General features: G+C 44.6%; 1 protein-coding gene across 2 annotated transcripts in view; it reads left to right on the top strand.

Annotated features, from left to right (window-relative positions):
- Positions 1-7,142: 7,142 nt before the first annotated feature.
- CCBE1 (collagen and calcium binding EGF domains 1) overlaps positions 7,143-14,219 on the top strand; it is a 95,722-nt gene continuing 88,645 nt past the window's right edge. For both annotated transcript variants that reach the window (XM_040540180.1, XM_040540181.1), the window contains exons 1-2: positions 7,143-7,295; positions 7,400-7,480. In XM_040540180.1, coding sequence (XP_040396114.1) covers positions 7,195-7,295; positions 7,400-7,480 — 182 coding nt within the window. In that variant the 5' untranslated portion in view covers positions 7,143-7,194. The remainder of the gene's footprint in view (positions 7,296-7,399; positions 7,481-14,219) is intronic.

Below are 14,219 nucleotides of genomic sequence, written 5' to 3'. Positions count from 1 at the left end.
CAACCAGCATGGCTCTAATGGGAAGGGACTCTTTAACTGAGACAGTTTAAAAACACTTGCCTTTTGACCCCTTTCTTTGAGATGTGATTGAATGTGTGGAGTGTTTTTGCAAGGAGTGCAGAATAAATAAGCAGCAAGTGAGCTGTCACAAGCTGTAGAGTGAAGGTCGTATTCTTCTTTTTTCACTTGTGTTTTGCCAGATTAACTTCAATGGAAGGGGTGGCTGGGCTGGGTTTAGCCCGTTTCTGTGATGGGTTACATGTGCTGCACCAAAGGTCAGGGTGAAACTCCAGTAAAAGCTGTCTCATTTCGAAGGAAATTTGGGAAAAAATGCATATCAGTACTAGCAAGGTGGCAAAAACAGTGAGCAGGGGATGCAAAGCACAAAACACACCACTGTTTCCAGAGTAGAGAAATGTGTGCACCGTCAGTGTAAGGTTGTTGCTAACACATTGATGCCAGTTTGCTTTTCATTTTAAGTAACCTGCCCCAGTCTGTGAGCAGAGGGCTTGGGTAAGCTCCATCTGCCCACTGATGAACAACATGCAAGTGGAAACATCCTTCTGCCAGTAGGCTTAGAGGTGAGGGTTGAAGTGCGTGCATGTGTGTCCCAGCTTTTCCAAGGAGGGCAGGGTCTGTTAGCACCACAGAAGAGGGAGGAGAGGCAGATTTCAAAGCCTGTGGCACTCCCCTACTTTTTCTCAAGCCTCCCTATGCCCAATCAAAAGGGCTTGGAAGCCCTGGGACTTCCACTCAGCCACATCCGTGTTAATGCATCTGTCACCGTGGAGTGCCCATGGCTCGGCAGGATCTCGAGCCAAAGAAAACACAGCTGGGGGAGATGCCACAGCAGGGGCACGTGTACGAAGTCTCCACGCTGCGTTTGCTTTGGCACAAACTCCAAGGATCACCATGAGCAGAGCAGCGTGACGACTGCTTCACTTCCCTGTGCACTGCAAACCTTCCACAGCTTCCCTCCATCCATTTCACTCCATGCATTACTTATAACGGTCCTAAGGCTAGCCACATGAAAGTGGCTCTTCCACAGGTGTCAGCACAAAGCAAGTGTGTTAATTCTGACTGCTTTGCAGATAGGTTTTGCAGGCTGCAGAAGGCTCCGTGTTGCAAGGAGAAGACCTTGGAGGGCACCTGACCTTGCTGTGACTTGCTGTGGATGAGGCTGTGACAGTGTAATTTCAATTGAGCAGCTCTGGTAGAAGATAAAGAAACTAGCATTGCAGTCTGCAGCACTTCTGAAAGAAAATTGCATCAAGAACAAGTAGGAAACTGCAGTTACATATTTTATGGGGTGAGATATATATTTTCATACATAACAGGAATATTTTGCATTTTTAAAGAAGTGTATTTTATATTTCAATACTGTGATCAGGGTCAAATTTTGCCCCTCAGATAAGTACCTTAGACTTTACATAAGCCCACCTGTCCAAAGGTGGGAGAGAAGAGATTAGGTCATTTTGCAGACAGTGTGCCTAGGTTCAGAGATTAGGGCCAGCACACTTAAAGATAGTTAGGCTGTGGAAGGTCTGGGCCTACGTCACTTACCCAAGGCCATAACAAGGAGTTTGAGGCAGAGAAGCAAATGAATGCTTTTGCTCCATCACTTTGCTTTGCTTGTACGCATGAGAATTAGATGTGTGCATGTGACAGAGTGTGTTGAAAAGCACGTTTTCAGACAGTTGCTTCATCCACGCTCTTCTGATGTCTTCCACACGTGTGGCTTGATGTCATACTCACTGGAATCTTCCCTGTCGTTTGCAAACCATTGTCTGAAATGGGCACATTTTTGTTCTTGTGAGCAGTATTCCATATTCCAAAATAAACTTTGCCAATCATATGTAATTAAATAAACAAAACAAACCCTCTAGTTGTACATTTTCAGTTAGCACAGCTCTCTCATTGAGGTCTGTTCTGGCTCAAGCCAGAATGTCTACACCCTGCACTTTTCCATGTACAGTTTACAAAGACAACCCGCATCTTGCTAAGGATCCAGCATGTGGGTCTGTGTTAGACTCTGCTTACGATCTGTTTTGGTTGCATTAACATGCACCAGTCTTGAGTGCTCCACTTCATTTGCAACCAGAGGCAAAATTTTCCAGGGCCGTCTTCCTCTGTGCTACCCCTGTGATATGCAAACAAAAGAATGAGCATGCAAAGTTGGGTTTAATTTTTTGTCATCAGATCTAATAATCCTACCTGTTTTGTTTCTTCTATGCACACATGGGAATTAGAACGGGGACCTTGTTCTAATTATTACAAAGACTGAATGGAAGAGAACTGTTTATCTTACCATCCTCATGCTTAGAGTGATGGCCCAAGCCTTGTCAAAGGAGCCAGGGCTGACAAGAAGCACATATGCACCTAGGGGCCACTGGTGTCTGATAGCCAGGATGCCATGAAAGATTTCACATTCTTCAGCCCTAATCTCTTATAACAAAATGGAATTCAAACCTAACCCCCAAGAAAATAAGTCTGCTCTGGTTAGTGTCATGTCAAGCCTCGTGCATGTATCAGGGTTTGTTTTTGGTGGTTTAGAGCTACGGTTTACCTATTTTCTGCCTGGGCAGCAGTGCTATTGTTTTAGTTGATATTTTCAAAAGGTGTTTATTTTTGTTACTAATCTGAGATGAGCTCTGTATTTATCTGTGAAATGGAGAAAGCAGTCTGGGGTAATTCCTTTCAGTAGCTGTGATACTTTCTGGAGGCAAAGTCTGATGGTCTCCAATGCATGTTTTCTGAGGTGCCTTTTTCGTGGCTGTTTTAAAAACAGTTGCATCACATTTCAGCTACTTTGATCCAGCGTTAACGTGTTTTACTAAAAAGGCCTCTGACAGAAAACAGAGACTTTTTGTCTCCTACATGGATTAAGGGCCATAATACTGTTTGTGAAAAGAAGTGTCTTCCCTCTACATCAGCATTTTTATTGTAATGCATGCTTTGTGGTGTATTTCATGTGTTGGGCTCCAGAGGTGAGATAACACCTTGTACCACTGGGCAAAATAAATAAAATAGTTTCACTGTCCCAGTTTGTCATCTTTTCACAATATAACATATGATAGGTGAAATGAGACGAGAAGTAACTGCCTTCCACCAGCTTTTCAGTCCTTCTCCTCACTCTTTGTTCTTTGCCACCCAAACATACCTATGTGCTGCTGCAAACATACCACTGTCTGTCTTCTCACCATCCTCCCCTACCTATTTCCTGCTCTGTTGTATGCTCTCCTGGCTGCTCTGCCATCCATTTTCAGGGTGTAATACGTATATAGACCTGGCAACCCTCAGCTTCTGCTGTAAGGTAACCTGGCATTTCTTCAGCTTCCTTCTCTTCCTTGATTTTCCTCTGCTTCTTCCTCATTTTTTTTCTTACTTCTTTTTCTTTTTTTCTTTTTTGCCCTGTCTTTTCTCTCCCTTCCTTACTGTCCTAGAACTGTTTCCTATGGTCCCATGGATCATACCTGATAACTTTTGCTTTGACTCTTTACCTTTGCTCTGGCTCTTTCTTCCATAATTTATATGGCCTTTACAGACCAGGCAATGCTGTTAATCACAAAGAGGTTAGGAAGAAACTCCTCTCTCTGGGGAGCTAGATATAATTATTCAAGACTTTTGTATTTTCTGGTTCTGGGTTTTGCGTGAGATGGGATGCTGCTCTAGATGCCTCCTGGAGCAGAAATGGCATGGGAAATCCCCATGTGCCCAAGCCCAAGCAAGTATTTAGCAGCTAAGCTTGGACTGTGCAATATTCCTTGGAAAAGTGAGTTTGGATCTAGACAGATTCAGTCTGAATCTGGATTCAGATCCACATGAAGGGGGAATCTAGTTCACAAAAGACCAACATGAGGCCTTTCAAATCACAAAAGTATCCCACGCCCAAGATGCTCTTTAAAACTTCTGCTTTCTGTTTGTTTACACCTTCAGTCCTGCTCTGATCTCCCCGAACACAGACAGCTGGAGATCTGGTGGAGTTGCCACAAAGACACTTGAGGCAAACAAAATGCTGTGGTGGGATTAAGGTTATTTATAATAACCGGTTACTCTCTTTTTAATTGTAGCAGATGGAAAACACACCCATGCAAATGCCAGTTGCAAATGGATTAAGAATATTCATGGTGCATACCCCTGAAGACTCCAGTGAAACGTCTTAAATTCCAAAACATGACTTTGTAGTACTTTTGAAGTTGGGAGTAGAAAGTAGGAAGAAATAGTCTTTTCTCTTCAGGATCACCTTTAAACTTTCGGACCTCTTTGTGCATTTGTACTGACCTTAATGTAACAGGCTCTGAGATCTTCTGGGCTCTTCATGAACATCAAGGTCCTCAGTGTATTTCTGAAGAGTCATTCTTGCCCTTCTCCTCCCATTCTGCAGAGGTTGTGCCTTTCCAGTATGGAAATGCTCTTCTGATAGAGCCCCTTCAGCTGTGGTGATTAAAGTCTGAGTCTGAGATATTCCAGTTACCAGCAAAATCCAGAAAAGAAACTTGAATTTGTATTATTAACTTAACAACATCATTATGAATGATTTGTAGGAAACAATGCCTATTCCTACATAAACAGTACAAATAAAACTGCTGATAAGCATTTTACTAGATTGAATTCCTCATCCTTTTCTTTGAGAGAGTTCCAAAATTTAGTATGCAGCTTGATCAACTTCATACATGCTTGAGTTGGGCAGGTCAAAGTTAACATGACCCTGCACAAGCAAAAGCATCCCTCGCACGAGAAATCACTTTCAGCTTATTTACTATATAAGAAAACAGTCCCAGATCATTCCTTCCCTAAGGCAACAGGAACATTTCAGTGTTTCCTTAACCACCACCACCCTTCAACACTTTCCAGGAAGCAAGCCTTGTTCTCAGGATGTCCCCAGCTGCAAGGTCATTAAAGCTGAGATGAAGCTGATGAAGCAAAATTATGGAACCCTCAACTTTAATGTATTCAGAGGTAATAGGGTTACCAGTTGGGAAGTACGAATGTTGGTGCCTGGTGCTGTTGAACGTCTTTTTATTTACTCTTGATCCCACTTAAATTCTTTCGTGTATGAAACTCTAGGACTTGCTTTGCAATGAGTTGAGTGCAGGATTAACTTCACCTGCTTACCTTGTTTATATTAACAAGACTGTTTGCATGAGTTGAAGGAAAGTGTATGTAAGCTGCTATGATATTTTTAATTAAAAAGATAGTACTGTGTGCTATACAATACTATGTAGGTAGCAGGCATTAAAGCAAAAGCAGAGAACAGAGTTAAGCAATTCAGGTAGTGAATCAGATCTGCTTTAAATGACAAAAGTTTTGGAGAAACTCTTTGAAAATATGCCTATCACAGGCCTATATAGTGAGCCTTTTAAAATCAGACTTCTTCCAAAGTCATGACACTTGGGCCAGGACTGGAAATCATCCAAAGTGTTTCGGTACTGTGCTCCTGTATGATTCAATTTTGTAAAGAATTAGAGGTTTTTGGAGGGACTGTAACCACTTCTGGAATGTGGTAAATTAAATCCTTTGTTATGTATAGCCAGAAATTACAGGGGTTACAGAAGTGCAAGTCTCTCTCCATTTCAGACCTTGCCACTGGATACTTTCCACTTGGGGAGGGAGGGTAAAGAACATGACGGGGAGACAGGTGTCTGCTGGGCACTTGGATCCAAGCACGCGGGTCCTGCTTTTGCTCCTATTATCTCAGAATTGGACAGATTCTGGGAGATCTGCATGAAAGACAGAGCACTTAGTCCTGTGCGAAACACACGCAGCTCTTGCAGGCTTCAAGACAGCAAATCCTGTCTTTGCTTACTCATTATTTGTATAAAGGAAAAGAAGGAAGGAACTATGAAAGAATAAACATTTAAAACATCATATCAACAGCAACAACAAAACCGGGGATGGGGGGAAATCTGGCATACAGAGCTCCCTTGCTTAACTGAGCACAGACTTAGAATATTCGGTGGCACTTAGAGCAGAGAAATGCCTTGTATTTGGCAGTTCACAGTGCATACAGCAGACCACAATGACAGCAGATGTTCCACAAGTCCAGGAAAATTTCTGAGAAACCCTAGAGTTTTCCCAATAAGAGTCCATTGATTTATTGTTGTCTTCTGAGTACTGGACAATGTACCAAAGGGATTAACAGCTTAACTGTAGCCAAATCATAGGTGGGGATCTGCATTATTATTACTATTATCAACAGTAGTAATAAACTATTTCAGTCTTCTTGTTACAGACAGGGGAAACTGAGGCATGGAGGGGATGAAGTGATTTGTTCAAATACTCCCCATGACCCAACCAAAAATAGAAGGCAAGTGGCTCAAGTCCTCTTACACCCCTGTATTCTGTGATGGTTTAGTACAGAAATTACAGTTTGTTACTTGCATACTTCTGGCTATTCTGGCTCATAATAATAATGTTAATATGTGAGTACATTCTAGCTGTAAGATGAGGCTGTTTATGCTACAGGTGAAAGTGATAGTAAGGCTGACTTGCAAACCTTATCTCCCCAAAGCCTTTAGTATTTGTAGGTAGTTATGTGATGATCAAAGCCAATGTGCTGGCCAAAGACTTTGCAAAGGCATCACCACTTTGCAGGTTTTCTCCCCTGGTTCCTGGCGATTTAACCATTAAAGCAGGATATGATACAACAGGCCAGGGGTGATGTGCTATTTTATCCAAGTCTATTGCTGCTCATCTCCTTTTTATGAATGGCAGGGAAGCGGCAGCCGTACACAGGGACAAACAGCCGTTGCAGCAGCGATGCTTTGAACCCCTCCGTTCCTTCGGGAGACAGATCTCAGATAAAGCCCAATGTGGAAAGTAACAGTGCCAGTGCACCGAGCGCTGTCACCCCCGGGACTGGGACCTTCCCCTTCCCATCACTTTCCCTCCCTGTATTTTGTCCCCCCACCGCCCCACACCTTTCCCCGTGCTCCCCGCACCCGCGGGGCCGGGAAGGGCAGGGGGTTTGTCCGACTCCCCCCCCCCCCCAGCGCATCTGCCGCGGCCCGGCCCCGCCTTGGGGCCACATCTGGCGGCACATCTGGGCGGGCGCGGCCCCTCCCCGCGGGCACATCTGGCAGCGGCGGGGGGCGGCCCAACGCCGGGGCGGGAGGAGCGGCGGTCGGCGCAGCCCCGCCGCCGGCCGGGGCGGGCAGAGCCGGCGAGGCGCGGAGGGGAGAGAGAGGCGGCCCGATGGGGCGGCCGGCCCGCAGCCTGGCCCCGCTCCGGCTGCTGCTGCTGCTGGCGCTGGGGCACGCCTGGACTTACCGGGAGGAGCCGCAGGACGGCGACAGGTGGGTGAAGTCCCCTCGATGCGGAGCGCCGCGCTCCTCTGCTTGTCTCCCTTCCATCCACCGCCTCGTCTTATTACTAATTTTTCTTCTTCTTCTTCTTGCAGGGAGGTTTGCTCCGAGAATAAAATCGCCACCACCCGCTACCCCTGCCTGAAGCCCACGGGCGAGCTCACCACCTGCTTCAGGTGAGCGTGGAGCCGCGGGGGGCACGCGTGGGAGCTCCCCCCGGGGCTGAGCGTGGGTGATACACGCGTGTCGGTGGCGAGCTGCTCGCCTCTCCCCTGCCCCAGCCCGGCATGCCCACCGCTGGGAAAACGGGGCCGTGGTCGTGTCCCTTTCGCGTGTGGCAACCCCGAGGGGAAGGGGTTAGGAGCGCGCTGCAAATGTCACCGCAACGGCACCACTGGAGGGGGTGCGACGGGGTCTGGGTGCCCTGTGCTGCCTGACAGTGGCTGATTCAGTCCCTGAGAGGGGCTTCCTTCACTTGGATGTGTAGGTACATCCAGGAGGGCGGTTGAGCTGCATCAATTATGGGGTAATCGGTGAAATCAGCTGGGCTCGTCCCAGCCGGAGGGACGTTTACGTTAGGTATAGATGAATCAGCCCTTCAGAATGAGCCAGTGCTTCAGCAACCAGCTCTGAGGGAGACTTCGTTAGAGGCCTCTCAAATTAAGTAAGTTGAATCCAGCCGTGTGTTTTCTATCTTTCCTTTTTCTTTTTCTTTTTTTTTTTTTTTAAACTGTGTATTTGAAAAACATCATCTGTTTTCAGAAGAATTTTAAAACCATTTTAATGATGATAAATGTCCCAGAACACTTGACAGTATAGATGTGCTTGTGGAGAAATATACACAAAACATGAGCACACACGTATCCCTTTACTGATGTCCTCTGATTAGTCTCATTCACACAGACGAGATGTTTCGTCTGCGAAAGCTGCTTCTTCCAAGAGGTTGCATTGTGGAGTTGACTGTGAACTGCTTGTGTGTGTGTGTGCATGTGTGCGCCAGGGAGCCAAAAATGCGATAAGGCACACTGGTGCTTGTGAGAAGTGTTGCAGAGATCTTTTATTTATTCCCAGCGTGTTTTATCTTTGGCATAAGTACCTGAGAGCTTTAATTTCATGGTGCAGCAGCATTGTGCCTTGTCCATGCACCCGCCTGGGAAAGTGTTACAGCACTGCCTGTTGTTCAGCACCATTTATATCCTTACAGCCCATCTTTCCCTGCTTCCCTTTTCTGCTTTCTCCCAGTCCTGTGAAGGTGAGGTAGAAGCCACTTGTAAGCAGCTCTCCAGCACGCGGCACTTTTTGGAGAGAGGCAGCATTTAGGTCTTGCAGGGAAGGAAGGTGCCTGGTTGAACCTCCAGTGTTTCTCTGATTCGGGAGCATAACACTGGGGTGGGGATGAGGCTGTGCTGAGAGAGGGGGGAGCTGCTGAAGGAGAAAGCTGGCACAGGAGCTGCATAGGTACAGTGCACGCATGGGCATCTTGCTGTCACATCCTCGCTGCTGCGTGTCCCCAAACCCATCCCCGCAAAGCAGATCTGCTTTGTGCAGAACTGGGGAGGACCTCACAGGCTCCCCCAGCTGCTGTGGGTCACCGTGTGGAGAAAGTAGGATTCTCTCCTGCTGCCAGGTCCTGCTTGTAATGCCATTCATCCTTGCTGAGGTACTGCTGACCTTTGGGCTCTGCTTGTGCTGAGCCTTTCCCGGCTCCCCTCCTGCGTGTTCCCAAGCAGCATTCACCATCCCAAATCAGCACAGACAGTGAACAAGAGTTTGCAAACCCCTATATTGCACTCTAGGTTGTTGTGGTTCGTGTTTTAATAGTTTATCGATGTCTATGAGTACTAGGACTTGCCTTTAAAAATTTTTTTGGTTTCCACACAGTGACATGTTTCCAGGGTCCAGCCTTTAGAATCAGGTGAGGAAGGCTCCGTCCCCATCACTGTGAGCTCCTTCATGATGTCTCTTTGCACAGGAGCAGGGCAGCATCTCCCAAACAAAAGCAGCAGAGCAGCTTTGCACAGAGGCTATTTTCATTTTAGATTAATTGATATTGGGAGGTTGGAGCTGATAGTGAGATGAAAGGAAATATGCAAGTGTTGACCAAGCCTGTGCTGTCCCAAGGTGGGTTTCATTTCACAGGACGTTCAGGTGCCTTAGGATTCAGTTTTGGCATCTGGGCATGACAGTGGACAGTTAAAAAACTTTAGCTGGGACAGAAACTGAGCTTTGGCTTTAGGAAACTTTCACTTCAGATTTCTGAGGAACTTGATTTAGGTGGTCCAGTATTTATTCTTACCAAATCTCATTTTTTGTTTTCCTACTCTGTTTTTCACCATCTCACAGCGACTATAGTTATACATCATATAGTAATTAAATTGTTAGAGAAAGTTTAAAGAGATACTTAATGTCAGCTATTTACAAATGACATGGACATCGAATTTCTTTCTAGGTCAAAGTGTTTTTTCTGTGTAGAGATTAAACAGATTGACACAAACTTCTGTTAATGTCATAACACACCAGGCATAAGGCAGCATGCACTGCTACTGATGACCTGCTGTACAAGTAGTTAAGTAAAAAAGGAACACATTTTAAGTCAGATGTCAAAATTCCTGAACAAATGTAGTTTTTGAAAGCATGAGTTCTTGCCTCAACACAATTTTGTCTTTTTTTTTTCCTCCTGTTGGAATTTTTCAAGAAAATCAGCATGTTTGCACAGCACTTCAATTAAAAAAACAAAAACAAAAAAAAACTTGTTTCATCATTAAAAAAAATATTTCTTGAAAATTTCTTTGACGAGATTTACTCGTGAATACAAATGATCCAAATGCAGGGCCAAGCCAAAAGCAGGGCCAAGCACTGAGAATACATTGGCATTTTTCCCTGTGGTCATAGCAACCTTGTACATAATTAGATGTATTTTTCCTTTTTGAATGTGTGCAGTCTGGCCCTTGGCTTGGGTTTATTTGTATTTTTTTAGATGTTCTCTGTATTTATTTTCATAAGAGTACAGAGGAACAGATGCAAAAGGCAGTTGGAGCAGATAGACTTCTGAACAACTTCTGCTGGCATGGTAAATGAGATGAATGGTGCTGCAGCTTTCTTCAGTGCTTCCACGTGCTGTTACGTGTGTGTGACAATTCATTTTATGCATCCTACCTGTAGTCCTTCTCGCGGCACACAATTCCAAGTTCAGGAGGCCCATCAGTTTATTAATTAGAGGTGCCTCCTCCTTAAGAACCAGCAAAGCCTGATCACTTCGTTAACTGTCTTATAGCAGGAAAGCTAAATATTACATTTGGAGAGAGCAGTGAGTGTGTTTTGGAATGACAATATCGAGACTTAGCAGAAACATTTGCTGGTAGGAAGCTATTTGTCAGTCACCACTTGTAGGAAGATTGAAGCATGAAACAGATGGGACAATGAGAATATCTGTGTCACCAGACTATGTAAATTCCTTTGTATGCCAGACACTTAAATATTGCTGTAAATTTATTTGAAATAAATAGCTTTGCTCTTTTTCAGAAATTGTGGATAAAAATAAAGGCCCAAATTAACAAAAGCGGTATGCAGATTGTGATAGTGTCCTGTACGCTTGGCTGGCCTTTGCCCTGAATCAGGCAGGTGGAAATTTGAACCTGGATCTGCATATCTTGGAGGAACGCTTCAGCTACTGCCTTCTTGGGCCAACAGAGGTGCTTTTTCTTTTATTAAGCTTAAACTGTTAGTTTAATCCCCGCTCAATTTGCATATCAAATTGACTAAACTGATTTCTTTTTTTAAACAGACAATTGAGCTGGCGAGAAAAATTATCCATTTTGCTCTGAGGTCATGGTGAGCTCTCTCTATTCCGTGCATCTTTTGCTAAAAGTGAAGGGTGCAGGTTCCTCAAGGAGCTGAGTATAATCCTGTTCTGCACATAGTGACTGAGGCCATCCTTCTGCAGGACCAGCAGGGAGTAAGAGGTTGTCAGAGATTTAGAGTTGTTTTTTTTTTTTAAACAGGATGAACATATTTATGTGGAGGCTGTCAGCTTCTTCACCTGATAATTAGCAGCTGAGAGTATTTTACAGAGGTCCTCTCTAAGTGTCAGATTTTAAATTTTGCAATGAAAGATAGTTCTATGCTTCGTAACAAAACAAAACAAAAAAAAGTCAATCATACTGCAGAAGAGAATACATGTATACTTATGCCCTACTTAATTCTGATGCTAACCAGAGATCGCATGCCTCGAAAAGCATTTCTTTTTACTCTCTTGAATGCTGATATTGCTGATGGAGCCTACTATTTTTATAGACTGTATCATTTTGCACATTCTTATAAGATAAAAGTAATTGCAAGTAAGTTGAGTGTAGCTGTTTCACAAACAGCAGCACTTTCACTAATATGCCCTTGGGGACTGTATGCAATTCCTTGTTCCCAGATACTCAGTGAGCGTGCTGCAGAGCTTCCCAATAGGAAAAACAGAAATGCGGTATATGATTTTGAAGCTTTCAGCTGTAGTAAACAAGGATGACATTTTGTCATCTTATCTCCTTGCTTTTCTTTTTAGGCATTTCTTATTGCTGCTGTTGTTTGCTCTCTGAAGTTTTGCTGATCATTTTAGTTTTAATAGATTTGAAAGAGCCCTGATTAACATTACAGTATAACATTGTAAACAATAAATTTGTCTGATTAGAGCACAGTACTGCTTAGTCTCCAGTTATCTTCCAGGGTAATGCACTCCATGGCAGAATTTTACTGAAAATTTAAGAGTGGATAAGATTTTGAATTTTGTTTTTGTTTTAAGAAAAGCAAACATACACAACAGCTGTAATTCCACAGCTGCCAAAAGAGTTTCCTTATGTTTCCATAAACTAAGAATTCTTCTTTTGCACGTAGTTCAGTGGTGAAGTGCCATGAGCTGCTAAGTCTGCACGTCACTCAGGGTAGCATCACAGCATCTGAAATGTGCCAATGCATCCTGCTACTGCTGCTGAGAAGAGCTGCAGTTGTGTTACTTGGGGTTTGGATCGAAAATGAGGAGTGTCAGAATTTATTATATTAATCTGTTCATCCTATGAAGCAGCCTGTGATGTGCAGGTACAGAGCTTTGAGCTCTGTACCAAACCATCTCCACAAAACAAGCTGCTTGGCAGCTCTGCGATGTGGCACAACCCTGCCAGGTGTGCTGTGCTCTGCCTCACCTGTACTTGCTCTGGGCCAGCTGGCTAACACACTGTTTAGGAAGAGATGCAACAAGCACAAGTGTTCTCTGAGTTCAAAAGTTTTTGGTTTTTTATGTATGTAAAACAATCTTACTCTAAGTTGCTGTCACAGGTAGACTTTTGTGCATAGGAATAAATAAAATTCAGCTTTGGTAAGTTGCTTCCTGGCAAAACAGCATATTCTACTACGATGGTAAGACATCTGTCTCAGCTCCCCCAGAATTTTTTTCTCACTGTTGCACAGAAAGTAGCAGGTTAAGGCATCACAGTTGCGAATGCAGTCAGTCCTTGGTTTGCCTTGATTCCCTTGGCTGCGAGTGCTGAGGAAACAGGCTGCTCTCAGGTACTGAAGTATGCTGTGGGTATCTGCTGGATAAGAGTAACACCACAGGCATACACCTACCTGTGGGCTGTCCTAGGTCCTACAGCTAGAGATCCTTATTCTTCCTGAATTTTGGTGAGATTAGGGGTGCTTTGCTCACCTGAGATGTCAGGTATGTGTGTCGCTGGCTGTAGCAAAGCTTCCCGCAGTAAAACACGGTGATGCTGTGGATATACGGGGTGGTGTCTCCTTGGTGCAGTCAGTTCACTCCCAAATGAGGCAATATAATTAATGATCCTTCAGAACACTACCTAATTACCGAGAGTGGTGCCCTTAGGTAGATAGTGCTACAATTAAAGGATGAGGTCTGGCAGCTAGCTGCTCGTGTAGTCCGGAAGTTTTTCATGTTCACTTCAAAGCACTTTGGAGAGCTTTAAAACTGGTGAGCCGAGAGCTGTGTCTGAAGTACCCTCCTTGGTGGTTCGATCGATAATGAAATCCAGGTGCATCGCATTATGGTTTGCATCCACAGAATATAGGGTTAAACATGAACTGACTTTCCTGGGCATGGCGTCTAGCACAGAGGCTCCAGACGAACAGAATTGTAGCCCCAGGGCCTCCCGTGGTTGATACAAAATATGTAATAAAAATCAGCCGCCAAAGGGAATATGACTTTTGTAATGATCCTGAGTATTGTATGCACTCCCTAAGGTCAGGCTGCTTTGTCCCTACAGGCGTGATTGCAGTCGCTCTTGCTAGCAGCAGGGCGTAATTAATACTGGTATTACTGCTCCCACCGAGGCAGAGACCCCTCGAGCTGGATCGTTCTGCGCTGGTCATGGTCAGAAGAGATGAGGCGGAAGAAGGAGGGATGGGAGGATAAAGATATGGAGCAACAAGGAGGAAAAAGGGGAAAAAACAGGAACAGATAGAAAGAAAAATGGGTAAAGACACAAAAAATAGAGAAATTCCAGCTTGCTGGTAGCTTGTGCGACAGATACGTGTGTGATAGAAGGGAGGTAATCACTTCCCAAAGACGTATAATTTAAACACTTCCAGACTCCATCTGTTTAAGCAGAACCCAGACAAACAAAGCATCAGCTAAAAACAAACAAAACCACACTCACGCACCCTGGGGAAATGCCTGTTCTCCCGACTGCGCTTGGAGCTAAGCTACGGGAGCTGCTGCCTCATCCCTTGGCTGCCTCTCCTCCTCTTTCTTTCCTTGGTTTGGGAAATCTCTGTCCCCTCTTGTGGTGTGCAGGTCTGTGGGACAGCAGGAGGAGCATGATGCAGGCAGGTGTTTAGAGAAGTCAAATGTGAAATATTCAAACTACCCTCGGTGAAATAGATAAAGCTCGTCAGACATCCCAGATGAGAGGGGACAGC

Source organism: Cygnus olor, chromosome Z (genome assembly GCF_009769625.2).
Source record: "Cygnus olor isolate bCygOlo1 chromosome Z, bCygOlo1.pri.v2, whole genome shotgun sequence".
NCBI lineage: Eukaryota > Metazoa > Chordata > Aves > Anseriformes > Anatidae > Cygnus > Cygnus olor.
Note: the sequence above shows the minus strand (reverse complement) of the source record. Positions and strands in the feature narration are given on the sequence as shown.